Here is a 26800-nt window from a genome sequence, read left to right on the forward strand (position 1 = left end):
ACTTCTTTGGTGTTAGCACAGGGCAAAATTAAGTTTGTTTAGGCACCTTAACTGTGCATTTCCATACTTTACATCTAGACTTTTCTATTCCAACTATAGGGAAACAGTGGAGGACGTCAGACCCACTGTATGGTAACTTGGCAAATGTTGACTTTTTAAATGGCAACTTCTGTACAGCAAAGATACAGGGAAAAAATGAGCTGGAAAAGCCTTTGCATATTATGCCAATACTTAGTTTGCTTTCCTTTTGCTCTGTAGCATAACAACAATATCATTCACCGGGACTTGAAAGCAGAAAATGTATTCTATACCAGTAACACCTGTGTGAAGGTGGGAGACTTTGGATTCAGCACAATAAGTAAAAAAGAGGAAACTTTAAACACTTTCTGTGGGTCTCCTCCTTATGCTGCCCCTGAGCTCTTCCGAGATGAAAACTATGTTGGTGTTTATGTGGACATATGGGCGCTAGGCATCCTTTTATATTTTATGACAACTGGTACAATGCCATTTCGTGCAGACACAGTGGCCAAACTGAAGAAGTGCATTCTTGATGGGACATATAGCCTGCCCCCATCCCTTTCAGACACTTGCCAGAAACTGATCAGAGGAGTTCTTCAGCCAGTCCCAACTGCACGATACTCTATTGAATGTATTATGAAGAACGAATGGATGCAAGGGATACAGCATCCAAAAGCCTTGGACCCATTTAAACTGGATCCAAAGTATTTAGCAGAGACTAGTACCCTCAAAGAGGAGGAAATTGAAGTGAAAAATACCTTGCAAGATTTGGGAATCACAGAAGAACACATTCAAAATAACCGTGGAAGAGATTCTCGAAGCTCAATAACTGGTATCTACCGAATTGTTTTGCACAGAGTGCAAAAGAAAAGAGCCCTGGAGACTGTTCCTATAGTCACGCAACCAGAACCCAAAGAGCAGGATTTAAAGAAAGGTCACAGTTCACACCGTGGTATCAGACATACATCCAAGTTGTGTTCAATTTTATGAATTGCATATAGCAGACTTTACATTCAGTAACTTTAACAAGGGGTTTTATTCATTTCACAGTAAGCTTTGATGTTACATTTTTGTAATTTTTAAATAAACCAAAACTGCCTTAAATCTCAAAATGTATTAGTTCATCCAGAGGACTGATTTGCTCAAACAGACTTGTTTGTGTTTGCACTTCGGCCCACAGACCTCACATGTAAAATGGAAGATATACTAATTGATTAACAAATACAACTTGTTTAATAGATGTTGTCTTTTAATAATTGAGTAGAATTACTCAATATACTTGGGCTGATCTTTTAGGACAACTATTTATAATATGTGGCCACTTGCAGAAATATTACGTTATTAGCCTGCTGTTAAGTCACAACAGTGCAGTAATCTAAATGACTGCCAATTTGCAATGGACAAAATCTGGTTATTTAAAGAGACTGATTCCTGAACAGCTGTGAATATTTATTTACAAGGACTCTATAAGTATTACTTAAGACAAGACTGTTTGTTAGGTATTAAATGTTAGAGCTTCATTTTTAGCTATTACACCTTGACAAAGAAGCTCTAACCGTTTTTTCCTCTCTCATCATTAGTCCAGGATCAGCTTTTGAAAAATCCTGAAAATTGCTGTAATGTATCACAGGTTATCCTGTATTTAAAATCAAACCCTAACATGATGCTCCACTAACTCAAATCAAACAATTTGTCACCTTTATTTTAGTACCACTGTGAGAAATGCTGCGACTCCTGGGTCCACTCAGCTATGCTGCCATCTACTGGAACTTGTATGGTCTGATCATTGAGTAAATTAATAAGTAAGGCTATTATTTTGTCATGAATATTTTTAGTAAAAGTCATGGGCAATGAACAAAAATTCAAGGAAGCTGTGACCTGTCCTTGACTTTTACTAAAAACAGTCCTGACAAAAGGGAGAGGCAGGAGGGTCCACCACCCTGCCCTGCTGCATGCAGTGGCACGGAGCTTTGGCCCTTTGCCCTTGCCCAGTGGCTGAGAACTTGGGCGGGTGGCTGGGAGCTGAGGGGGTCCCCTCCTGCAACTGGACTGCTGAGGGAGAGAGTCCTGCCGCTGGCAGCAGTGGCTGGGCTGCTGCAGGGCCCCAATGTTATGAAGGTTGGAGAAAGTCATAGAATCTCTGACTTCTGCTATGGCATGACAAACTTTAATAAGGCTACAAGTAAGGAGATGAGGCATCAAGAATGCAGAACTATGGCATATCTAGCCCTGCTCCAAATGAAGGCCATGGGCTATTGCTAACAGGACCAGACTCCAAGTTTATCTGGCTTTATAGATTCAACACTCATGTTTTTGCATAGGGTATTAAGGAAACATACCATAATGCAGTGCTTCTGGCTCATGTTACTTCAGCAGTAAAGATTAGCACCAAAAGCCAAAAGGTTTTGTTTTTGTTTTACTTCTAATGGTCACTGGTATCAAAATCAGCCACCAAATACTACAACCCATGCGCAAGAGTGGGATAGGGTTGTTTCGGGAGTTTTCTGACAGCCTAGTCTCCTGTAGTAGTGGTCTCCTTGCCTTATTCACATTACTATGTACGCTTTTAAGAGACAGTTGCCCTATGCAATCCTTGTGTGTAAGACAGGTGACAAAGATACCCCAACTTCTGCTTAAATCAGAAGTTTTAGGCTCTGCTCCCCTACCTCAACTTAAATGCAAACTGTAAGAAAGGTTTCCCAATAGTTATACCACTAGGAGCTGGCACAGTTAAAATAGCTACTTTGACAGCTAGAGGTAAGCCCCTGTTAGGCTAAGTAAAAACTGAAGTTGCACAGCTGCCATTAGTAATACAAACGGACAACCAGACCTTAAGTTCAGATGCAGCTTTTCCATATTTACACTGGCATGGTGGGTTTTTAAATAGCTCTTTTTCTACATTAAAAATGAAGAGGGGTAGTTCATTTGCTTTTATGTAGTAAAGAGGAGCGTGGATTTTTTAAAAAAGTAATAGGAAACTGCAGTCATCATAGTCATAGATGAGTGCAGAGCAAGTGGGCAGTCAAGAAAAATTAAGTCTTTTTCAAAACACTGAAGGAAAGGGGATGGGAGAAAAATTGTTGCAGACTACAGCTGTGTTAGAAGTGGTTTGGGTTTAAAGAACAAGCAGTACAGAACAGTCAAAGATACAGTCCTAAAACATGATTCTAAATGGTTAGCATGTCAACTAGACAGTCTGATTCATTTTCCTCTTATTATTCCACTATAAAACGGAAAAGTGAAGCATTTATACTAGAAAACCTGCATAGGTTGGGTTCCCTGATCAGTAACCTGTGCACTCTCCAGTGTTTGCTGGGTCATTAGATTCTTCCTAATCCATTTAAGACATGTATTCCACATCAGTTCAGCATTGCACCAAACACCGTTTTGAGTATCTCTAAAACTTTATTTACAAAAGCAGCTGCTTCAGTGTTAGTGAGGATGGCAAGTTAATTTTTTTGTCCCAGTAGTTCTTTGCCTGTCCATTGCCAGCAATAGACTTTATTCTGTGATAAATTTGTCTTCTGGCAGCAAATAAGAGTTGCTCTTATGAAACTAAAAACCCAAACACTTGGAAAAGTATCTTCATGCATCATTTCTCCATCACTTTCCGTAAAAGCACTTAGACCATTAGTCCACATCAGTTCATATTAAATGAAATTTTAGAAAGTTGACTGTACAAGTCCAACAAAAAAAGTTATCAAATCCTCATGAGTGACGTACGGTGTATTATACAAACACGACTTTACACAAGAACCTGCATTTCACAACATGTCATTTCTGCAAGTTTATATTAGACAATTAAGTTTTGAAGTAGACAATGAAATAAAACTAAACAAGAGATTGAGTCCTGTACATTAGAACAATTTAAATATATTTTACAAACTAGCAAGGCTCTTGACAGCTCAGAATGGTCTCCCCACTAGTTTTGGGCATTTGCTCCTTGCATGATGAACAGCTTTCAGACTAGAAACATGGAAAAAGGTTTGTGTGTTTTTTTGCAACAGTCTTGTTACAGAAATACAAGGGGAGTGTGAAATATGAAATCAATCATGAGTTCAGAGTTAAAAACTGTCATTAAGAAAAATACAGTAGAAGAGCCAGGAGTCAAGGAGGAGCTGTCACATCTTTTCCCTCTGTGGTTTGTCAGTTTGAATGAACTCCCCATAGTATTTGGAAATTGAGGACTAGAAGTCTGCACTCTGATCATTCTGACAAAAAAAGAGTATTAAACCTAAATGCTTTTAAAAAGGTGCCAGATTGAAATAATTAAGGAATTAAACCCTTTGACAGATGCAGCTTTCTTCCCACTGCCCTCCCAAGAACTGCTCAGTGGAGGGACAACAAAAGACTCCAACTTCATTCAGTCCGTGGCCTCTGCTCATGTTGCAGTGGTGGGCTTTAAGGATGTGGCTAAAAGTGATGTGATACGGGCACTGGAAGTTAGATGGAGACCAAATCTATACGGTGGTCACAGATTTTTGATCCACTTAATACCTATTCCTATCTTAATTTTTTTAGCCGGGGAAGAAATGGGTATATTGTATTTAGAAAACTGACTGCTTATTGTCAATGCAGTGAGGACCCCAACATTAAAAACCAAAGTGACTTCTGAAAAAGAGAGAGAGAGAGAATGGCTTTTGGTCAGTTTTTGGAGAGAGGAGGGAACCCATTCATTTCCCCCCCCCTCCATTTAGAAAATTTTATTCCCAGGGTGAGTTTGTGCATGCACATTTAAACCTATTTCAGAAGGTTTCACTTAAATTGGGAAGTCAAGCAAAATTCCAGTTTTTCTGTGTCCACTTACCAATTACAAGATCTTGGTACACCCATTCCTGAATTTTTATAAAACCACACCAACATCCAGAGTTATGAAAGCCCTCAGAACCTTTGCCTTTTTCTTTTCCAATACATTCATGCTTTAGTGTTATGAAACCACATTAAACAAAGCCTGTCAAGGAGTTTAAACAGTTTTCCATGCTCCAATTAAAATATTTCTGTACAGTGAAATTTAGATAATATTTAATCCCTTTTCCTTTCCCACCACATGCCCATTTCACACCTCACAGAGGTATATTAATGCTCTCCATTAGAAACAGAGACAGCAACAGCTTCAGATTCTGTGGTTGCAGGGATTCTTGGCACTTTCTTAGCAGGGCTCGGGATAAGCTGAGGAGGAAAGAAAAAAAAAAAAGTTTTAAAAAACAGAAGTTTCCAGTTCCTGCTTAGATTTCATTGCTTCTTCCTAGACTCCCAGACAAAATTCATGCTACACTAGTTAGAAAGTTTGGTTTTAGGTATTCACGTTTGATTGGATGTTTCTGCAGTCTTGGTTTATATACAAACTGACTCAACCTCTCTTGCACCAAAACTTACATTCTGCATGTGGGATTTTTTTAAAATGTCTATCTTTGATTTTTTGGCTCCTATTTTATCTATTTTAACAAATTAGATGGAAATAAGTTAGCAGCCCCTTGTCCTCCTTTTACAGGGGATTTGCACAGTGCCACCATATAGAAATAGTTTTGCTATTTACATCAATTATTAACAAAAATACAGAATTTTCACCTCATGAACTATGCTTGGATGAACAACCTCAGCTCCTGCTTCCAAAAGCCCATCACCCAGCACTGGACGTCGAGCATAAGTTCTTCTGTGTTTTTCATCCACTCGCACTAGGTACCACGTTCCCTCAAAGAGATCATCCACTGAACACTGTGGAATGTAGTTGGCTGTGAGGAAACCAGTAAAATACTGTTAACTGATAGTTGATGGTTAATAATGAGGAGTCACTTTAAAGATGGTAAGGCATCTTTTCTTGTGCTATATATTTATGCCTGCCTACTGTAATTTTCTCTCCATACATATGAAGAAGTGGGTCATAGCCCATGAAAGCTTATGCTAATAAATTTGTTAGTCTTTAAGATCCCAAAAGGACTCTTCATTGTTTTTCTGAAACAGACTAACACCGCTATCCCCCTGAAACTCGATGGTTAATGTTTATTGTAATATTCACTGCCCCTTTCCAAAACTGCAATAGCAGAAGAGCATGTGTACCAATACCAAAAGTATGGCCTTCACTTTAGCTCAAATTGTGCCATGAACTGCTGCAGTGCTTGATTGAAATTAATGTAAAACTAGGAAGGTATGAATGCCCCGGACTTCGATCCTTAACTGAATTTGTGGATTTGATAACAATATCAGGAATTTACTTTGTTAACCATATTGTAATTTACTTTATATGGAAAATGCTTTTACCCAAGTGATGCGTTTCCTGTCTAATCTTCATGTTTTCAGCGAAGACATCTGGTGCAATACACTTCCTTGAGTCAAGTCTTGTTTTCAGATCAGATAGGTTAGCAGTTATTTTATCCAGAGAAGAACCTGGAACACACAAGACCTCCACTAAGTCAGTGCTAACATCATAAGTAAATGTCAGTGCACTAGTATTTCAAAAGGACTTCTGTACAAACTGGAAGACTATAGTTGTATTTTAATATGCAATTTCCATGATCTCTTGGACACAAGATAACATTATTATAGCTTTAGTCATTATAAATGACAAAAAAAGTTATAAAGCTAGCCTTTTGAGAGTTAAAACATGGTGAGACAGCATCTCAAAATTTAGTCTTTTCCCAATTGTACAGAAATATATCTATCACTGTTAGCCAGTCTGTTGCACTTCTGCTTATACCAGTGTTTTAGTGTAGCTAACTTTTCAGGTGAGCTGTCTAAATGAGAAATGCTATAGTCAAATTAACTTACCAGGTGTGGCATCCTGCGTAACTCTAATGGAGTAGAGTGTAGCAGCAAAACCAGAGCCATAGGAGAACACACCAATTCTTTGTCCTGCTAGCTGCAGTGGGGAGTACCTGTACATCAAACAACAGTTAAGAAGAATTAAGAGAACTACGCTTAAATGCCAAATTTTAAATAACCAAGTGTGATATTTAGCTTTCAGGAAGAGGCCTGCTAAGACCAGAGATTATTGAATAGCAGCTCACATCTCGGACTACAAGTCACAGTTCCTATACATAAAACAAGTGACACAAAGAGTGATTCTCACTTCTCATGGTGAGACATTTACACATTGCATTGCCTGTATTAGACTCTATGCGTCTCAGGGAAGGGGTCTTCTCACCTTCTAATTGCGAAGTGCCACATACATCTACAGCACTATATAATGATCTTTGAAACAAGATTTAGGACTCTGCGGTGCAGCTACCATCAAACTCATTTAAATGAAACATTACAATCCTCAAGTTATTTGCTTTTTCCATGCCTAAAGCGTATCACCACCTCTAAGAAAACTAAAAAGCCCAGGCCGAGTGAAAGCTGATGCTAAAGAGTGGGCTTGCTAGAGTTCCCTTTGGTATTGTCACAGGCTCAGTGGCTGCACCACAGCTGATGCTAGCTGGAACTGTCTGCAAAGAAACAAAGGAAGTTGCTCTTGGGTATGCTTGTTTTGGTGGCAAAGAGAAGATGTCTTAATTACTCTCCTCTTAACTTTTTGGGAGCATGGGAGAGGGGTGCACTAGTAAATGAGAAGTTTAGTCAGTGGCTAATTAGTTTGGATAGTAGGGAAGCAGCTATTTCTGGATGCAACTCACGAAAGATGGACGGATGAAGTACAGTAACTCCTCACTTAAAGTCATCTCGGTTAATGTTGTTTTGTTTCGTTGTTATGTTGCTGATCAATTAGGGAACATGCTCATTTAAAGTTGTGTAATGCTCCCTTCTAACTTCATTTGGCAGCCACCTGCTTTGTCTACTGCTTGCAGGAAGAGCAGCCCATTGGAGCTAGCTGGTGGGGGCTTGGAACCAGGGTGGACCCACTTCACTTGCAAGACTAATGTATCTAGAGCACTTTGCTATACTTATGTTTGGGTTTAAAAAAAAAAACAAAAAAAAAAACAAAAAAAAAAAAAACACACAAAACAAAAAAAAAAGATTGTTGCCTGAACTTCATCCAAGGGAAAAGATTTTTTGGGGATAGTTTGTTTTGGTTACAGTAAAGCTGTTGAAATGCTCTAGAAACATAACTTATTCCCAAGAGTTAACAGGTCAAGTCACAACTTTAACTTTTCTGGCTTTATACTTACTGTGCTAGAAGAGAAGCAAGGCAGCCATAGACTGAAGGGGTGTACATGTTTCCATTTTGATTGGATAGAAGTAAAGAAGCTTTGGTTTTCTGATTAAAGAGTTCAGCACTAGCTTTCAGAAAGGCCTTCTCCACATCTCTGTCAAAATAGGTATCCTCCAGTTTTACATCCCTATTTAAAAAATAATGAGGTTTAGAAACGGCTGCTACTCACTGAAACAGCTGAAAGGGAGAAACATACAGGATATGTACCACATTTTAGATTCCCTTCTTTCCTTGGACTAATTAAGTGATAGTAGCAGTTCTCACCTGAAAGCTTCCAAACCACTATAGATACCATTTTCTGTTTTAGAGTTCTGGTCACTAAGAAAGTCATTCAACAACAGTCGAGCCACAGATTTCTGTACAAGTTTACAGTATGGAGAATGGAAGATCATGAAGCCAAAGTCATTCAAAGTAAAGTCTCTGTCACTTCCTTCTGGAAAAGGCAAAAAGAGGCACAGTAAGTTGTAACAATATGTGTACAATTGCTCACTTAGCCACTTTTTTTTTTTTTTTTTTTTTAAAGACAAGCTGTAGTATGGTAGCATCCAGGAAGTTACTGTAAAACCTAGCCTTTGCTGGCAAGTCACTAGAAGCACTGCAGTTATTTGCATTTCAAAATATAAGAATAAATAAAATAAAAGAAGTTCTTCTGATAACAACTGGCAAGTTGTGCCTGTATTGTAAATTGATGTATGGTTGTGGTGCTACATAAAAAAAGAATGGTATTTTGGCACATTGGTAAGATTTAGCAGAGGCAGGAGGTAGTTATTTATCTCCAAAACAGTGATGCTCAATAAATATGAAACAAAATGCTTATATTTATTCTGTATAGTTGTTGAACAATTGAATAGAAATGTCAGTGTCACAGGATTAAGGGATCATTAAAAAAAGCAATACACACTTACATCCTGCTAGGCAAGTTACATTGGAGGTAGAAACTAGCCGAAGTCCTGGTCACAATGTTGCTTCCCTGAGGTTTATTTAATATTTATTTAAAATTTCCTTAGGCTGGATATACAGATATATGCAGTTGTACATATATTGCATTCTCATTATGTGCTATGGCAAATAGAATTGTAGATTGCCACCGATGCCTGTAAACATTTTACAGTAATACATACCTTTTTGCCACTGAGCACGGATTTTGTTGCGGTAGACAAAATAGCAGCGATCTAATGCACTGAGGTAGCACTGAATAGATAGTTTACCATCAACTACAGGATATTCAGACTCCATATCTGGCTTATAAAAATCATATGCATGCTGCATGTGGGTCCCACGCAGTCCTATTTAAAAAAAAAAAAAAAAAAAAAAAAAGGGCTTAAGAGAATCACTTTATAAGTCAACCTGAATACATGTCACCCCAGGTTAGTGGCATGCAGATAAAATTTGGTGCTGGCCAGACAGCTTAGTAGTGCACTCTCTCATCCATGGTGGTTTGACATACAGCTCCAGATCACTCACTACCCAGGTGAGAGTGGAAGTGCTGGCAAAACACCAGGCTAGATTCACAAAAGGATTTAGATGCCTTAGTCCCAGAATCAGGCCCCAGTGTGATCCACAAAAAACTTTCACTTCAGCTGTTGCCAAACCTTCTAGATGTCTAAACTCAAGTAGCACCTGAATTTGTGCAGCAGAAGTTCCCTACATGCCTATGTTTCTGTTTGAGCATGTGAACTGCAGCCCCACTCTGGATCTTTTGACACCTAAGCCCCAGTGTGATTCATGAACTGCTGGAAAAGAGGCATTTCTCGACCTAACTCCCCTGTGGGGTCCAACTCAGCAGGTGTCCTCAGACCTCACCTACCACATCAGGCCCATATAAGCAGGCATACACCAATCAGGCATTGGGGATAGGGGATGACTCCCCCATTACTTTTGGCCCAATGGTTAGGGTACTCACTGGGGTTGTGAGAGACCTCAGTTCAAAGTCCCTTCTCCCCTCCTGGTGGAGATAAGGGATTTGAACGTGGATCTGGCCCCTCTCAGGTGAGAGAACTGGACATACTATTTCAGTTGAAGCCTAATCAGCACCGAGTAGCACTTGCTTACAACATTCATGCTAATACATCCCAGAATGATGTTTTCTTTTTTTGCAACAGTGTTACACTGTTGCTGACTCATACTTAACTTGTGGTCCATTATGACTGCCAGATCCCTTTCCGCAGTACTCCTTCCTAGACAGTCATTTCCCATTTTGTATGTGTGCAACTGATTATTCCTTCCCAAGTGGAATACTTTGCATTTGTCCTTATTGAATTTCATCCTATTTACTTCAGACCATTTCTCCAGAGGTGCCTAACCCAGGTTTTGTTAATCCCAGTAATTTTCTAGGCTCCTAGAAGTTGGGGTGTTGAAGCGTAGTGACACTATGCTTAAGATCCTTCATGAATCTAGCCTATCCTGCCTGTAACAAGTTGATTTTCATCATTTGACAGCCTCCCCGGTGAGAAAACTGTGCTGACAGGCACTAGACTAGACAGTGCAGCCCTTGTATTTCCCTTGGTGAAACTCTGAAGGAAGGCAGTCAGTACCTTCTACTCCACTTGCAGGTGAATCCCGCCAGGAGCAGCAAAAAGTCCAGTCTACATCGAGATAGAAGGTGCAAGTTCTAACACCAGAAAAGTTAATCTGACTCCCTGGAGGCCTGGAATGACAGTAACTACAGTACAGGACATCCTGGAGTTGAGGGTGTTCTACAGGTCTCATATATGATATCAGTTTTAAAATCTTTCCACATGACACTAACCTCGCTCAAAAATTAAAGGAGCATTTGGACCAATTAACATAGCAACAGCACCAGCTCCACCGGTTGGCCTGGCATTTCCAGTGGCATACACAGCTATGTCTCCAGCAACAACAAGAGCATAACGACCTGGAAAAGATAAGAAATAACTATGGAAAGAACTATGGGAAACTTCATTTTTAGCTTGCAATGCTTAGTTTTTCAGTTTACAGGAAGAGATGGTTGCAGGATTGTGCGCGCTCTAATAGCTGACACTTCTCCAAATTTATTTCTGCCTTTTATTTTCATTCCTTGGAGCATTCCAGATTTCCAAGAAAAGATCAATGATAAATAGGTGTCTCAGAATCACTTTGTAAAGCATATACAATACATCTAATTTCACATTTACACAAGGTGTAACCTAGATATGTAAGTCATCTTGGAAATAAACATTTTCTGTCTAGCGTATTTCCCAGGAAACCTCTCTCAAGTCCAGTGTTTGTTTTACTTAGCATTTTTTAACTACAGAAAGGAAATCTTATGAAGTATTTTTAAAAGGCTTGCTATCCAAGCCTAAAGTTATGTGCTGTGTATTTAAGGTGGTTACTAGGAAGACTACTGGACAAAGACTTAAGATGTAGCTTTCGAACAAAGACACCAAACTTACCATCCCAAGAACTGGACTCAACCCAGTTAACAGCATTAAAGACAGCAGCAGTGCCTCCATAGCATGCATTTGTTGTGTCAATCCCTTCGACATCTGTATTACCAGAATCTTCAAAGAGCTGCATCAGGACAGTCTTCACAGATTTTGACTTGTCAATGATTGTCTCTGTTCCAACTTCTAATCTCCCAATGCAATCATAGGAGAGACTGTTCCTCTCCATAAGCCTCTGTACCACAGTCAAGCAGAGCGAGTTGATATCTTCTCTATCTGAGCAGAATCCCATCTTCGATTGACCCAAGCCAATGGTGTACTTCCCAGCATCCACACCATCAAATGCTTCCAATTCTGTCTGGTCAACATACTGAGAAGGAAAATAAATCTCCAGGGCAACAATTCCCACATCTTTTGGCCAACAGGCTTCAGCATTCACAGGAAGAGACCCAGGCATTGTTGTAGAGCTTGAAGGAGGAGAAAAAAACAAAACACCACCAAAGCTTATTTATTTAGACACATTCACTTTAATAAGTAATTGTGCAGTAGACTTCTAATTTCCTAAAACTCCTTGAAAAACTATTTCCTACATATTCTCTCTAATGCTGTTTGCTATGACATGTCCTACCCTCTCATTCCAATATGGGAGTACTCATCTTCCTTAGAGGTGCACTTTACAAATATTTAACTCCTCGAAAGATATTATCCTTTTTTTTTTTAAACAATGTAATTAAATTTAAAATTAAGGAAAAAAAATTTAAGTTTCTATTTATGTATTGCTAGTTATTTATTTTCTCCCCATTTTATTAGTGGATGCTTTGTACTTGTTTGATTTCATAATTGTCAGCTGAATTTCTGGTCTGACATCACTAAGAATTTTTGTAATTATTAAAAATACAAATTTAGTCCCTGAGGATGCAAACACTTATGCGTATTAATAAGCCCACTGAAGTCACCTGGATGATTCATGTGAGGATAAGTCTACCAACAGAAGGTGGCTACAAGTAGAGGTCTGCCATAGAGATCTAGGCTCAGAGGTCTACCTATAGGGCAACTACTACATGTAGAATTTTTTTTAATTGAAATCTAGGCTAAGTAAACATGACACAGAATGTAATTATGCTGGTATTCCAATTTGTCTACTCAGGAGCAGAAACCCTTTCAGTTAAGTCACTTCTTGAACAATGCAAATTGGGATCTTTGCAGTACTGATGCCACCTTTATTGTTGAAAGTGCTTCCCTGATAAATTAATAACATGAAATTGTCACTGCAGTGACAATAGGTACCAATGTTTGAGATCTTGATCTTTTGAATTGCACATCCCTCCTGGAGACCTGTCATAACCCCTTACAGGTACTTGGATCAAGATGTGCATTGTGGGGAGGGACCCATCAGCTCTCAGTGTCTGAAGAAATAAACATGGGACTCCGTATCAGGAAGACGACCAAAGCAGCCAATTCCATGAAGGCCTTTGGATCCCAGTCACCTGCCTATACACTGCCTGTAATAAATAAAGTGGGGGGATAACTCCCTTTAATGGATACCCAGCCAGCCAATTAGCTGTAAAATCCCTCTTGGCAGCTATTCTTTACATGCTTTACCCCTGTAAAGGGTTAAAAAGTCCCCCAGATAAAGAAAAAAAAAGTGGGCATCTGACCAAAAGAGCCAATGGGAAGGTAGAACTTTTTAAAATTGGGAAAGAAACTTTCCCTTTGTGTCTCTCTGGGCTGAAGGGACAGGGCAACCACACTATAAGCAATTAAGCCAGGTATGATAATAAGTCATCAGATTGTGCCTAGAACTACTTATCTGAACTTCAATGTTTAAGTAGATCAGAATGTTTAGCTAGATGTGATTAGAGTTATTTCTTACTGGTTTGTGGACTCCTCTGTGCTAACCCCAAATGCTTTTGTTTGCTTGTAACATTTAAGCTGAACCCTGAAGAAAGGTATTTTGGGTGCTTAATTTTTGGAATTGCTCTTTTAAAATTTAGCAGAAGCTTAAGTTCCAGATATATTTTCTTTCTTTTGGTTTTTAATAAAATTTACCTTTTAAAGAACAGGATTGGATTTTTGGTGTCCTAAGAGGTCTGTGCATGTTTAATTAGCTGGTAGCCACAGCTAATTTCCCTTGTTTCCTTTTTCAGCTCTTCCCCAGAGGTGAAGGGTGAAAGGTCTTGCGAGCCCCACTATTAATAAATAACTCATACCTAGCTCTTTTATAGCACTTTTCATCACTGTTCTCAGAGCACTTTACAAGAGGAATCAGTGTTATTAACCCCATTTACAGAGAAACTGAGGCAGAGTGCTGGACTTTCTTGCTCAAGGTCATCCAGCACCCCGAGTTCCTGAGTCCAAGCACAGCGCTCTGTCCACTAGGCAACATGGCACTCAGACACTCTAGTCAGTATCCAGCCTCAGGGTCCTTCAGACTCAGGGTTACTGGATGCCCCAAAATGGAGGCAACACCCCACCCCTCCTCTGCCCGCCCGTCCCCACAGACACTGCCATGTGCAACGGGCAGAAAAGAACAACAGCTGCACAGCACCCAGCCTCCCCACCACCTCCCACTCCGCACCCCCCACCCCTTCCCCGGAGCCATGCGCAGCACGGGGCAGATCCCGGCACATGACAGCAGCGGCGAGCGCGAGGCCCAGAGCAGCCGGAGGGGGCCCGCGGGCTCAGATGCCCCCCAGCAGGGCCCGGGAGCAGCCCCCGCCTAGGATAGGCAGCGGCTCCTCAGCCACCCCCGGGGGCTCCCGTCGCCTACCGCGCCCCTCCGCAGCGGCCCCCTAGCTTACACGTTACGGAATCCCATCGCCGTCCCGCGCAACGGGCCGGACGGGCAGACCCGAGTGCGCAAGCGCGCACTCGGCTGTCACTCAAATGCGCACGCGCGCTCTGGCAGCAACCACGCGGCAGCCCCCAGCAGGCTACTCCACCCCTGGTAGTGCTGTGACGTAGCGCCGCTTAGTGCTGCAGTGCAGAGTCTGCCCTGCCCAGTCCAGCCCGCGCGCGGCAGCGAGCACAGCGCCTGCTCCTTGGGGGCGAAGGGCCGCGAAGTGCTGCCCTGTGAGCGGGCAAGCGCAGGGCCGCGTGGGTGAGCAGAGAAGCCCCGGTCCTGCCCAGCAGCCTTCCCTTTATGCGGGGTCCCGGGAACGGAGAGACACAATAATAGCCGCCGCCCCAGGGCTAGGCAGGAAACACCTGAGGTGGCTGCTTCAGTTGCAGTATCATAACCAATGAAGTTAATCTGAGGTGTGATTATTGCTAGTTGAAAACATTACCCTCCCACATCTGGTATTTCAATTGCAGCCTGTGGGTCACCACACCTGAGCTGTGTTGTGAAGTAGGAGGGGATCCCCAGCTAGCAGAGGCTGAAGGTTTCCCTAGCAGTAGGACCCACAGTAGAGGAAGCTTTTTTATTTTGATGGAAATAGAGGCTATGCAGTTTCCAATAAAAAAAAAAGAGTCATCCACAGGAACAACAGACAACAGCACCAGTGGAACGCCCAAATGTTGCTTACTGTGTGCAAATGTGATTGCCCCATTTCAAAAAAAATATATTGGAAGTGGAAAAGGTTCAGAAAAGGGCAATGAAAGTGATTAGGGGTACAGAATAGCTGCCATCTGAGGAGAGAGTAATAAAATGGGGACTTTTCAGCTTGGAAAAAAGAGATGATGGGATATGATAGAGGTCTACAAAACCATGACTGGTGTGGAGAAAGTAAGGAAGTGTTGTTTTACTCATAACAAAAACTAGGGGCCACCAAATGAAATTAATAGGCAGCAGGTTTAAAGCAAGAGGAAGTATTTTTTCCACACAACACACAGTCAACTTCTGGAACTGCTTACCAGAGTCTGTTGGGAAGGCCAAGACTACAACAGGTCAAAAAACACACACACACACAACACACCACTAGGTAAGTTCATGGAGGATAGGTCCAGCCTATTAGCCAGGATGGGCAGAGATGGTGTCCTTAGCCTCTGTTTGCCACAAGGTGGGAATGGATGACATGGGATGGCTCACTTGACAATTACCTGTTCTGTGCACCCCCCCTGGAGCACCTGGCACTGGTCCCAGCATGGCCATTTTTATGTATGTCCAGGATGTAGTGCTATGCTGTGAAGTGCAGGCTACACCTGGATCCTACAGACACAGGGGGTGTAGATGAGTCACCACTGTGTGTAGTAGGAGCAAGGATCAGCATCTTTTCCCCCTCCCCTGCCTTCCTTCCACAAAGGAAATAGTAGCCTGACCTGAACAGGCTAGGATGTGACAAGGTAATTAGGCACAGTAGAAGTTAGAGGTTGGCTAAGTCTATGTTGCTCAAGCTTTTTGATACCAGGGACTGGCTTGCTGCTTTTCTAAACACTATAAAGGGCATTGAGATGTTGAGAAACACTGGGTTAGGTCCCTGACCATCTAAATAAAAAGGTGTGGTTCCTGCTGTGAGGTGCTGGCACTCTCCATTAGACACAGAGGGCAAGTAGGAATAACCAGAGAGGGAAAGGCTGAGATATAACAGGTTACAACAAGACTTTTTTGTTTAGCTGAAGTGAATTTATGTAGTAACACCTACCTGTACTGTGTGATAAAGAGAAGGCACAGACTAGTCTTTATGAGAAAGTTGCATGGATAGAATTCAATTTGTTAATTTAAATCTATAGTGCCCCATTTAGGCCTGATTTACATTAGATGGTTAGATTGACATAAGCTGCTTCACATTAACCTAGCTGTGGAAGTATCTTCACTTAAATTTGGCTCCTGCCCAGAGAAGTGCATCTCTATAAACTGCTTTAGAAACACTACCTCTGAGCATCCCAGAATCACAATCAAGGTAATTAGGTCTATGCAATGTAGTGTAGACACTACATTGCTTATGTCAACTGTTACTAGCCTCCAGGAGCCATCCTACAATGCCCCGCATTGACAATACAACGGATACAAGCACTCCTGGTGAGGGCATGCGCTGTGGACACAAAGAGCTAAGTGTACACACATAAAAGCAATTTAATGAATTGTGGCTGTAGGTCAACACAATTTTGTAGTGTAGATATGGCCTTCGGCCATGATCCTGCAGCCATTTATACAGGTTCTTCATTTAAACTACTTAATTTGAATAGTCCCCTTTAAGTCAATAGTTCTGCTGGAAGTATGTGTTTGCAGTATTAGGGTTTTAGTTTAGAGTAAGACTGCAGAAGCATGCCCAGGCAGCTCTGCATGCTGCCCTGTCCACAGGCGCTGCCCCACAGCTTCCACTGGTCACAGTTCCCGGCCAATGGGAACTGCAGCGGTGGCGGCAATGTGCGGAGCCCCCTGGTTGCCCCTACATGTAGGAGCCAGAGGGGGGACATGCCACTGCTTCTGGGGGCTACATGGAGTGGGGCAAGCCCCCTATCCCACTCCTCAGCTGAAGTGCCAGAGTGGGGCAAGCCCCAGACTTTGCTCCCCAGTGAGAGCTTGAAGGCCAGATTAAAATGTCTGGAGGGCTGTAGTTTGCCCATCCCTGCTCTAACTCCTACTACAAGCATTTCCTTCAGGAATGGAATGAGGCCCATTAACAGGAAAGTATGGGTAGGGTTTGGAAGATTATAGTGCTGCTTGTAATGTTCCTATTCTATGGTAAAAAGACTTCAGCCTTCATAAGTGAATGTTCAGCATCTTTCAAACCAGCTTTATTCAAAATGACAGCAATATTAAATTAAGTCTAACTTTTGTATTTAATAGGCCTGGAAGACAAGATGACATAACTGATTCCAAAACTGATGCATGTAATAACCCTTAGAACAAATCTAAAACAGGCAGCCAAACGAGTTCTTAGAAAGATTAATGCCATCAGTATCAAAAGGAATTTGTGGCATTGATGATGATTAGTTATGTTCCCTCACGCTACTGGAAGGCCTTTTTTAAAGAATCTCTCTGAGGCATAATGTGCCAACTACAACAGTCCTTGCCTTGGTTGCAAAATGCTACTAGCTCAGTTTTTCCATAATGGGAGACATATCATATGGTGGCACACTGTGTTTTTTAAATTAGAGCAAGCTCTGCTAGTTTGCTTGAGATCATTCTCTAGACTTTTCAAATTATTTTTATAAGAATCGGCTGAAAGCTACAAAACAGAATAAGAATTCATATCTTTGGTTCTTGCAGGCAACACAATTGGTCATTCACTTTTTTCCTTTTATTCCTGAAATGTTTCATAAATAAAACACTCAATAAAAAATTATTTTCATTTCCAAATACTGCTATGATGAATTTGATAATCAATTAATATGATCTTTAACTTAATGTAGGTCCTTTCTCCACCTATTTCAAAATACATTTAATCAATGTGCATTGAATACGGCATGTACTACGCACTGACCAGACCACAAGTTGATATTTCTACCAAAACATATCAGAAAGGTTATCTGCAGATATTCAAAGATTTTAAGGCGGCTGCTGTTAAACCATGAAGTGTTTATGAGGTACAGCGCTCTTCTGGTTACAGCTAAGGTTTTAGGCAGCAATATGCATTTATAAAAAGAAGTGTGGTGCATGTACAATTTCTCAAGAGAAATATTCTCTCTTCCCATATCAGGTTTTACATTGCTAATGTAGCAAATACAGGATTTCAGTTATTAAAAAGCCCCTTGCATAGTAACAGATAAGCTCAATTCTGTGATTAGGTTTGATCCTGGGCACTCGCCAGAGTTAGAAGAAAAGCAAGGGAGACACTTAGCAAGCCTACTATATGATCAATGGTAAAGAGGGCTGAAGTAAGGAGAAGAAAAAAAAAATGGTTTTGGGACCTGGAGTTCTGACCACAATGAAGTGGAGCAATAGCAAATGTATTTAATACATATGCAAGGCTTATAGGATAGGAAGAGTCAGTGACATTATCCACTAAAGTCATGCCTTGCACTCATTCCTGCTTTTGGTTACCTGGTCAGTTCAGTTCCTGAATCACTGAAGCCAGATACATTTCTGGAGTTTGTGTAGAAAAGACATTCAGGGGAAAATTCAGCTACGTTTTAATGTGTGACTGAATTTTAGTAGGACAGTGCCTCCGACTCCTGTGATTTATTTCTTTTTCTTCTTTAAGACATACAAAATCCCTTCAATTTTCTGCCTCCAAAAGCCCCATACTTGTGCAGGCAAAATTCCCAGTGACATCAATGACATTCATACCCAGGTGGATCAAAGATACAGTACGACAATCTATAGAGTTTTATTAGCTGAAAAGCATTCTGCAGAGGTTCTGGCCGCACAAAAACCATGCAGTAAAAGACTGTCCTATACCTTACAGTGGTAGCCATTGCGGATAGTAGGGCAGTGACTGCCGTCCTCTACGCCTGTACAAGCCTGGCACATTTTATATAGTACTAGAATACACAAAACCACCACCATCGCCTCGTTGGCATATAGCCTTTGTTTTCATAGTATGTCTCTTCCTTGATCCGCTAGTGAGGGATACACTAAATCTACGGGGAATGCCTTTTACTGTCACGTCCCAGTACCTGGGTACCTGGGCTGGACAGGCACCGCGTGATGAGCCAGCGCCCGCGGTTCTGATGCCCCGATTCCAGGGGACCGGCTCCTTGGCATGCCAGACACGGAGAGTCCCCATTTAATCCAGCCACAGACCACGCAGCCAAACGCAGGGCAGCGCCCACCCCTGTCTGTGCGATGCAGCTGGGCGCCCCTGGCCCGCCTTGCGCACGCCGGGCAGCGGAGATGTGACACGGCGCTGACGGATGGCACCCAGGCGCCTGCACCCAGCCCACCACCACAGCTCTGAGCCGCTCGCTCCCCTCAGTCCCTGCCCAGCCCGCCGGGGGGCTGGTCTCACTGAACGCCAGGCAGCCGCCAGCCCCGCCGCACGGAGCGGGACGGGGGCGCGGATCTCGCGGGTCCCAGCCCCGCGCGGAGCCCGATATCTCAGTCTCGCCCCGAGCGAGCGGCTGCGGTGGCGAAGGATGCGCCTCTGCCCAGCTCTCACCTGCGTGATGCGCCAGTCCCCGACAGCCGCTTCGTTCTCTCTCCCTCAGCCACTGGAGTAGAGGCGGCGCCTTTAAACCAGCCCCGCAGCCCAAGCAGCCGCTTGCAATGTGAGCGGCAGCTCGTCCGCCCAATCAGAGTCCCCCTATCGCCGGGTTCCCTTTTGTCATCACTCCCAACCAGTCAGCGGACGGGGAGGCGTGTGGTGCTGGCGCATGGTGTGAGAACGTGACGCGACCTGGGCAGATTGCTGTTCGCCAATGGGAGCGCGGCTCAGGGAGAGGCCGCCCAGTGGGAACCCCGCGCAGGGCCCAGCTGACCAATGGGAGGCGTGCTGCCGACTCCCGGGCAAGGGTAGTGTGGCCGCGCGAGTCCCTGGCGCACAGAAGAGGATGTTACCTAGCAACGGGAGTGAGTCTCAGCCCAGGCAGAGGAAAAGCAGAGCCTCATGTTACCTTAAGGGGAGAGGCGCGCCCCTGGGGGGGGGGGTAGGGGAGGGGAGCTGGGGGAGCGCTCATAGAGAGGCTGCTATGGGGGAAAAGGGGAAAGACATAAAGGTGGACAGGGTCAGGAGGTGACAGGCAGGGGGATGGATGGAGGTTCTCATGGAGATGGATGAGGCACAGGCTTCCTTAGGGAAGGGATGGACCAGAGACTCCCAACGGCAAGAGGAATAGCAGTGGGTGGGGGAGGAGACAGGTGCCAAGCATAATTTCTGTGAGTTTAACATTAGGATCATTAGGCACCTAAATTCACTAAATGTTATAGGCACCTAAGTCCCCGTTTCGATATGCAGAACTTCTGCTGAACCCTGTAGGTGCCTAAAAATACTCAGAGTCTAAGTTTTTCAGAGTAAAGGTTCCCTAAGTGTTTACGTTCTTGCCTTTGGGCCTGCCTACTGCTGCTTCCCTTAGGCATCCAAATGCCTAGATCCCTGCCTAAGCCCCAAAGTAATTTACAAACTGGGGGAAGACAAGTATTGGCAGCCTAACTCCGTGCAAGACCCAGTCTGACATGCTTAGAGGTTATCTATCAGGTCAGCACCCAGCCATAATACTAGGATGGAGAAGAGGTGGTGCACATACCATAACTTTTAACCCAACAGTTAGAGCATTTACTGGGAATGTAGGAGACCCAAGTTTAATTCTGCTCTTCTCTGCCTGAGGGTGTGAAAGGATTTGAACTAGCAGTCTCCTGCTGCACTATTTAAAAGTGCTCTCTAACCCCTGAGCTATGGGATATTCTAATGTAGCATTCCCTCAGTCCCTCCTGTTGAAGCTGTTGCACTCTGGATATATAATGAAAGAATGATTGGAACAGAGGGACTGGACCCTGGGTCTCAACTCCCTGATGGACTACAGAGTCACGTTCTCTCCCAATGACTGATCCACTGTGGATAAATACTTAAAGAATCATTAGGCAAGAGAGAGAGAGAGAGAATGACTCCCCAACTTTTGCATCAGTGGTAAACATCCATGCAAGATTCAGAATTTGTAATACCGCTCTTCCCACATAAATTACATATCACCTAGCTGTTGCACTAATATTTTTTCCAAATGCAATCTTCTGGTTCATTAGTCCAAGAACTGAAAACAACTGAGGTGCAAGCTCATTGTGACACTAAGCACCCCTGTATTCACACCCAACATGCTGTTGTAATAATCTTTGTACAAAATACGCCTTGTGTGGTATCATTTGAAAACTAATAACTCACTGATCATTAATATTCTTTCATGATGTACATACATGGTGGGTCTCAAGAGTTATGACCAGGTATGTCGGGGAGCTGGTAAACAGGTCTGCACTAAACAAAGACATGAGTTTTCCCTAGCTAGGAGTTGCTTCAAAGTATTTTGAAGGACAAGGAGAATGTATTTACATATCATGTAAACAGACCCATCAAGCTAACAAGGAACGGAGGCAAACCTCAAACTAACACACGGAGGAAAAGACAGCATGGGGTCTACATCCAGCAGGAGAGAGAGAAGCTTGGTCTGGGTTTTACTTTTCAAATAATGCATTGCAAAGGTTTCCTGGACTAAAAAGACAGGGGAGGGCTGAACCTCAACTGATAAATGATTGTATACAATATTACTGAATTTATATATTTTTAAGCCAGAGTTGGGCTGTAGGCAGGCTCCTGGGGTCAGAACTGTTGAACTAGACTATCGGGCATAAGGTTGCCAACCCTCCGGGTTTCGCCAGGAGGCTCCTGGAATTGGGCTCTATCTCCTGCTACTGATGCCAAACTGGGAGATTTTAGGCTGCTAAAAGTCCAGCAGCACAGCAAAGGTAAAGCCTGCCTGTCTTGGCCCTGCGCCATTCCCGGAAGCGGGTGGCACGCCCCTGTGGGGGGACCAGGGGTCTCCATGCACTCCCCAAGTGCCGACTTCACAGCTCCCATTGGCCGGGAACTGTGGCCAGTGGGAGTTGCACGGGTGGTGCCTGCAGGCAGGGTCAGCACATGGAGCCCCATGCTCCCCCTCATCGCCCCAAGGGCTGCAGGGACATGCTGGCTGCTTCCAGGAGTGGCACATGGATGGGGCAGTGCACGAAGCCTCCTGGCCCCACTTACCTCAGGTGGCTCCCAGGCGGCAGCACAGGGGCTAAGGCAGGCGTTCCCCCAGGCTCAGCCCAGAGCCTCTCACACTCCAAACTCCTTTGCCCCAGCCCAGAGCCACACCTCCTGCATCCCTGCCCCAGCCTGGTGAAAGTGAATGAGGGTGGGTGAGAGCAAGCGATGGAGAGAGGGGGTATGGAGTGAGGAGGACGGTGGCCTCGGACAGGGGGCGGCGCCTAAGGGAAGGGAGCAGAGCACGGTTGTTTGTGTGATTAGACAGTTGGCAACCCTAGTCTGGCACTCCACCACTCATCCTGGTAGGCTGGTTGTGAGCAGCCCAGGTTGGGAGCTACAGCAGCAAAGCATTGTGTAACACCCAGGGTTACAGGGCTGTTGTTGACACAGTCCCTCACTGGTCTGGGTTACACCCTGCACCCAACTCTGTGACATTCACACAGAATTTTTCTATTTTCTGTAGGTTCCTTTGGTGGACTTAGTTCACACGCATTATATGGAGAAGATCAAATTCCATTTTTAATTATGTTCCATAAATAGGTAAAAAACAGAAACTTTCATTCAAAAAAGTTTAGATCAGGGGTAGGCAACCTTTCAGAAGTGGTGTGCCGAGTCTTAGTTTATTCACTCTAATTTAAGGTTTCGTGTGCCAGTAATACATTTTAATGTTTTTAGAAGGTCTCTTTCTATGTCTATAATATATAATTAAACTATTGTTGTATGTAAAGTAAATAAGGTTTTTAAAATGTTTAAGAAGCTTCATTTAAAATTAAATTAAAATGCAGAGCCACCCGGACTGGTGGCCAGGACCCGGGCAGCTACTGAAAATTAACTCGCGTGCCACCTTCGGCATGCGTGCCATAGGTTGCCTACACCTAGTTTAGATTCTGAAAATACCATGCAGACCACAGATATATCTTGCAGGTTGTATTATACCTACAGGCTATATGTTTGACAACTCTATTTCAGTTTACTTCTAAGAGGATGACTGCCTAGTCAGAAACATTAATTTTTTTCATACTTTGTTTAGCTTTTAAAAAAAGAAAAAAGGAAGCCTGTTTTTTCAGTCTGGACTTCAAAAGTTGTACCTACTTCAGCATCTCATCATATACTTAAGTAATGTGGGTTCCTTCACTTTCAAACACTTTAACTGATATGGTTACAAATTCTCATGTGCCTGTCCAAGAAAAACATTAGACATTCAGCAAGAGTAGAGTAGTTGTCATCGCTGAATTCAAGAAGAGAGAATGATGTTTTTTTGCAGTTCATGGATGCATTGCCAGCAATATGTGCAGTTTTGTTGTGCAGTTTTAAGTGTTTTCTTTTCCAGTTTGGGTTGAATCTTTATGAATTTCATTTGAAAGAGGTGTTTTCAATGTGAGATAGAGAGCTGAGTGCCAAGTAATTTCAACTCAAAAAGACTAAAGTTACAACCTAGACCAAGAGGAACAGAGATCAGGAAGTCCAAATTATTAATAATTGTTTCTCTCTTGCTCATTTAAGTCATGGCAGCTCCGAAGGCATGGAAAGAAACTTATAGAGGGAAAACAACAGCTGACAATCCTTGCGCGCTGTTTTTCCCTAGATTGCCCTGGCAGACGCCATAGCCCGGCAACCATGGAGCCCGTTCAGCTTTTTTTTTTTTTCCGGCACCGTATGTGTACTGGATGCCGCAGACAGAGGTGATACTCCAGCGCTACACAGCAGCATTCATTTGCTTTTGCATGATAGCAGAGATGGTTACCAGTCCCGTCTGTACCATCTACTGCCGGAGTAAACTGGCAATGAGATGACGGTTATCTCTCCCCTCTGTACTGTCTGCTGCTATCATGAGTCCCCTGGCTGAGATCGGCCGGGGTGCAAAGCAAACTGGGAATGACTCCCCGAGTCAATTCCTCCTTTATGGTTTCTAATCCAGTCCTGCCTAGAATAGGGGGCAAGTGTACTAGAGGACAGTGTATCAGAGCAGCAGCTGCTCCGTGTCAGTATTCACAGGGGTGCCCTGCAACAACCACCGTTGCTTCCCCTCCCCAACCTTCCTGGGGTACCGTAGGCAGTGTCCCCCCCCATTTGTGTCATGAAGTTATAAAGGAATGCAGGATAAGAAACAGAGACTTGTTAGTGAGATAAATGAGTGGGAGCAGCTCCGGGGCTATGACTAGTCCAGGCGAGGACAATAAGCGGTGCGGGGGAGAGGAGCCGCATGCTGCTGCTATGACAGTCCAGCAGTACAGAATCTTTCTTTACACAGGAAAGGGAGGGGCTGATTGAAGCTCAGCCCCAGTCTATGATGAAGACAGTTACTAGCCGTTCTGTCCTATCTATGGAAGTGACAGGAATCATCCTGTTTTTACCCAGGCGCCCCCATATCAGTTAAAAGATTGGAGTACTCAGGGGTTCATGAGGACAGTTACCAGTCCTACTGCACCATCTGACACCGAGAGGGAGAGGAGCAATACTGCTCTTCACTGCTGCAGATCGCGTCTACCAGCGCATTCAGTACACATAGGGTGACATTGAAAGAAGTCAAGAAATGATTTCTTTCCCTTTTCTTTACGTGGTGTGGGGGAAAGAAACTGAGGAGCTATTCCTGAACCATGCCAGACACTGTGTTTGAACCTACAGACACTGGGAGCTCAGCAAGAATGCAAATACTTTTCAGAGACTGCTGTGGACTGTGGGATAGCTGGAGTCCTCAGTACCCCCTCCCTCCATGAGCGTCCATTTGAGTCTCTGGCTTCCCGTTACGCTTGTCACGCAGCACTGTGTAGCCTGGAGATTTTTTTCCGAACGCTTTGGCATTTCATGTTCTGTAACAGAGCTTTGATAGAACAGATTTGTCTCCCATACAGCGATCAGATCCAGTATCTCCCGTACGGTCCATGTGGAGCTCTTTTTGGATTTGGACATCGCATCCACGTGCTGATCAGAGCTCCCCGCTGGCAAACAGGAAATGTAATTCAAAGTTCGGGGGCTTTTCCTGTTACCTGCCGCTGCATCGAGTTAGAGTTGGTCCAGAGCGATCAGTGGTGCACTGTGGGATTACTGCCTGGAGGCCAATAACATTGATTTTCGTCCACACTAACCCTAATCCAATATGTTATATCGATTTTAGCGCTACTCCTCTCGTCTGGGAGGAGTAGAAGAAATCGGATATAAAGTGCTCTTTATATCGATATAAAGAGCGTTGTAGTGTGGACGGGTACAGCATTAAATCGATTTAACGCTCTTTAATTCGATTTAAACGCGTAGTGTAGACCAGGCCTTGTTGTAACTATACCAGTCATCAGCAAGTGGGAAAAGTGCGTTTAGGCACTCTCCTCCACAGAAATGTCGCTCAGCAATTGTCTATTAGATGGCTTTTCTTAAATGTTATACACAGTTTTTGTTTGTAGAGTCTGTTTTATTTTGGAGAAGGACCAAAGGCAGATCCAGCTATGAATCAGTAATTTCTCAACACAAAATTTCAGGAGATGAAGACAGAGGAATCCAGCAACAGAGAATATGCAACATAAATAAAGTACACGGACAATCACCTGTAACATCCTTTGTCTGGCAGACCTTACTCCCTACACTAGAATTGGCATTCCATTATAACATTGGGCCAAATCCTCCCATTGTATTTCGCCCTCAATACAGCAGAGCTGTTTTTGGAAAACCTGTTGGGGTGGTGGCCCTGCAGACTGGAACATGCCCTCTCAGGCAGGCAGGTTCCAAACCATAAAAGAATTGTTGCATCCTCAAAGTGCTGAGCATGTTGGGTTCATTGACAAAAACACTCCTGATGCCTAGCAGAATGCCCCATGCCCCGTCTGCCAACCAGAACTTCATGGAACCTCCCACAGGCCCATATTAACCTCTCCATTTGCTGAAACACCCATCAGTCATCTTCCCTCTCTGGGAAAGAGAATGGGAATAGTTTTTTGGGGAGGGTCCTCTTCTCTGTTTCACTGCTACTCACCTGGATGGGATTGCATCTCCAGGGCGTCTTGGGTGCCTTCTCTCCCCTTGCTTGTGGGTTCTAGAACTCTACTCCAAGTGACTGCTGCTGCCTGCTGCCCCTGCTGGAGTTGCAGCTTTACCACTCCTCATTCTACCTCTACATCCTCCACTCTTCCCTTCTTTCACAGCCTGCCTCTGCACACCATTGTCTTTGATCAACCATGCTTTCTTGGTTTGCATGTACAGTGTCAGGAGACTGAATGACTGCAGGGGAGGAAACAAATCAAATGGGCTCATAGAGGACCTAGGACATACCTGAACCAGCTTTGCAAGACAGGTGCATAGGTCAAATCCTGTGAAGAGCTGAGCACCTCCTATAGAACATCAGTGGGAGATGAGGACACTCAGCAGGAACAAGCCATTGGTGGAGACCACTTACTTACACAGATTGATAGGAAATCCAAAGAGGGCCTGAAAGCCACCATAACTCTGGACAAGAAAAATGCCTAGCTCCAGAGGGAAGAGTCCAAAGATAAGTGTGACGACTGGCAGCAGAACACAGGCCAGGGACTACTCATACGACTGCGGGAACTAACAAGGTACATTATATAGAGCTCAATCATACACTGAAGTAAATAGGCATTGAGAGTACTCAGTACCTTGCAGCACCGGGCCCTACAGCATCACTTTCATCTAATATGTTCAGTATATTCAAGCAGTTATTCAGGTCCAGCCCTACTAGTGGGCGACAT

The 26800-nt window shown here is 43.5% G+C and overlaps 2 protein-coding genes and 1 pseudogene across 6 annotated transcripts in view; 2 read left to right on the plus strand and 1 right to left on the minus strand.

The window, feature by feature from the left end:
- NIM1K (NIM1 serine/threonine protein kinase) overlaps window positions 1–1008 on the plus strand; it is a 78560-nt gene extending 77552 nt beyond the window's left edge. The window contains exon 4 of the mRNA XM_032780820.2: window positions 259–1008. Within this exon, the coding sequence (XP_032636711.1) occupies window positions 259–1008 (750 nt within the window). The remainder of the gene's footprint in view (window positions 1–258) is intronic.
- Window positions 1009–1035: 27 nt separating this feature from the next.
- On the minus strand, window positions 1036–19586 carry HMGCS1 (3-hydroxy-3-methylglutaryl-CoA synthase 1). Of its 5 annotated transcripts, none has more exons than XM_032780818.2 (11): window positions 14349–14419; window positions 11557–12014; window positions 10914–11039; window positions 9286–9450; window positions 8429–8597; window positions 8121–8291; window positions 6784–6890; window positions 6277–6402; window positions 5587–5750; window positions 5081–5187; window positions 1036–4229 (listed from the first exon to the last, which is right to left on the minus strand). In XM_032780818.2, the coding sequence occupies exons 1-10, from the start codon at window positions 14363–14365 to the stop codon at window positions 5095–5097; spliced, it is 1596 nt and encodes a 531-aa protein (XP_032636709.1). In that variant the 5' UTR covers window positions 14366–14419; the 3' UTR covers window positions 1036–4229; window positions 5081–5094. The 5 variants fall into 5 exon arrangements, with proteins under 5 accessions (XP_032636709.1, XP_032636707.1, XP_032636708.1 ...); XM_032780817.2 differs by having other exon boundaries at window positions 3404–4629; XM_032780816.2 differs by having other exon boundaries at window positions 1036–5187; window positions 14349–14421.
- Window positions 14765–14872, plus strand: LOC142047070 (U4 spliceosomal RNA; annotated as a pseudogene).
- Window positions 19587–26800: the final 7214 nt, after the last annotated feature.

Source organism: Chelonoidis abingdonii, chromosome 6 (assembly GCF_003597395.2).
Source record: "Chelonoidis abingdonii isolate Lonesome George chromosome 6, CheloAbing_2.0, whole genome shotgun sequence".
In the NCBI taxonomy this organism is placed as follows: Eukaryota; Metazoa; Chordata; order Testudines; family Testudinidae; genus Chelonoidis; species Chelonoidis abingdonii.

What these genes read in the sequence shown, in the direction of transcription:
- HMGCS1 (XM_032780816.2), bottom strand. An exon ending in CTTGCTTCTCTTCTAGCACA is followed by an intron (nt 6,891 to 8,120) that starts GTAAGTATAAAG and finishes TTTGATGTACAG; the next exon opens with GTACTCCCCACTGCAGCTAG. An exon ending in TACGCAGGATGCCACACCTG is followed by an intron (nt 6,403 to 6,783) that starts GTAAGTTAATTT and finishes TGTGTGTTCCAG; the next exon opens with GTTCTTCTCTGGATAAAATA.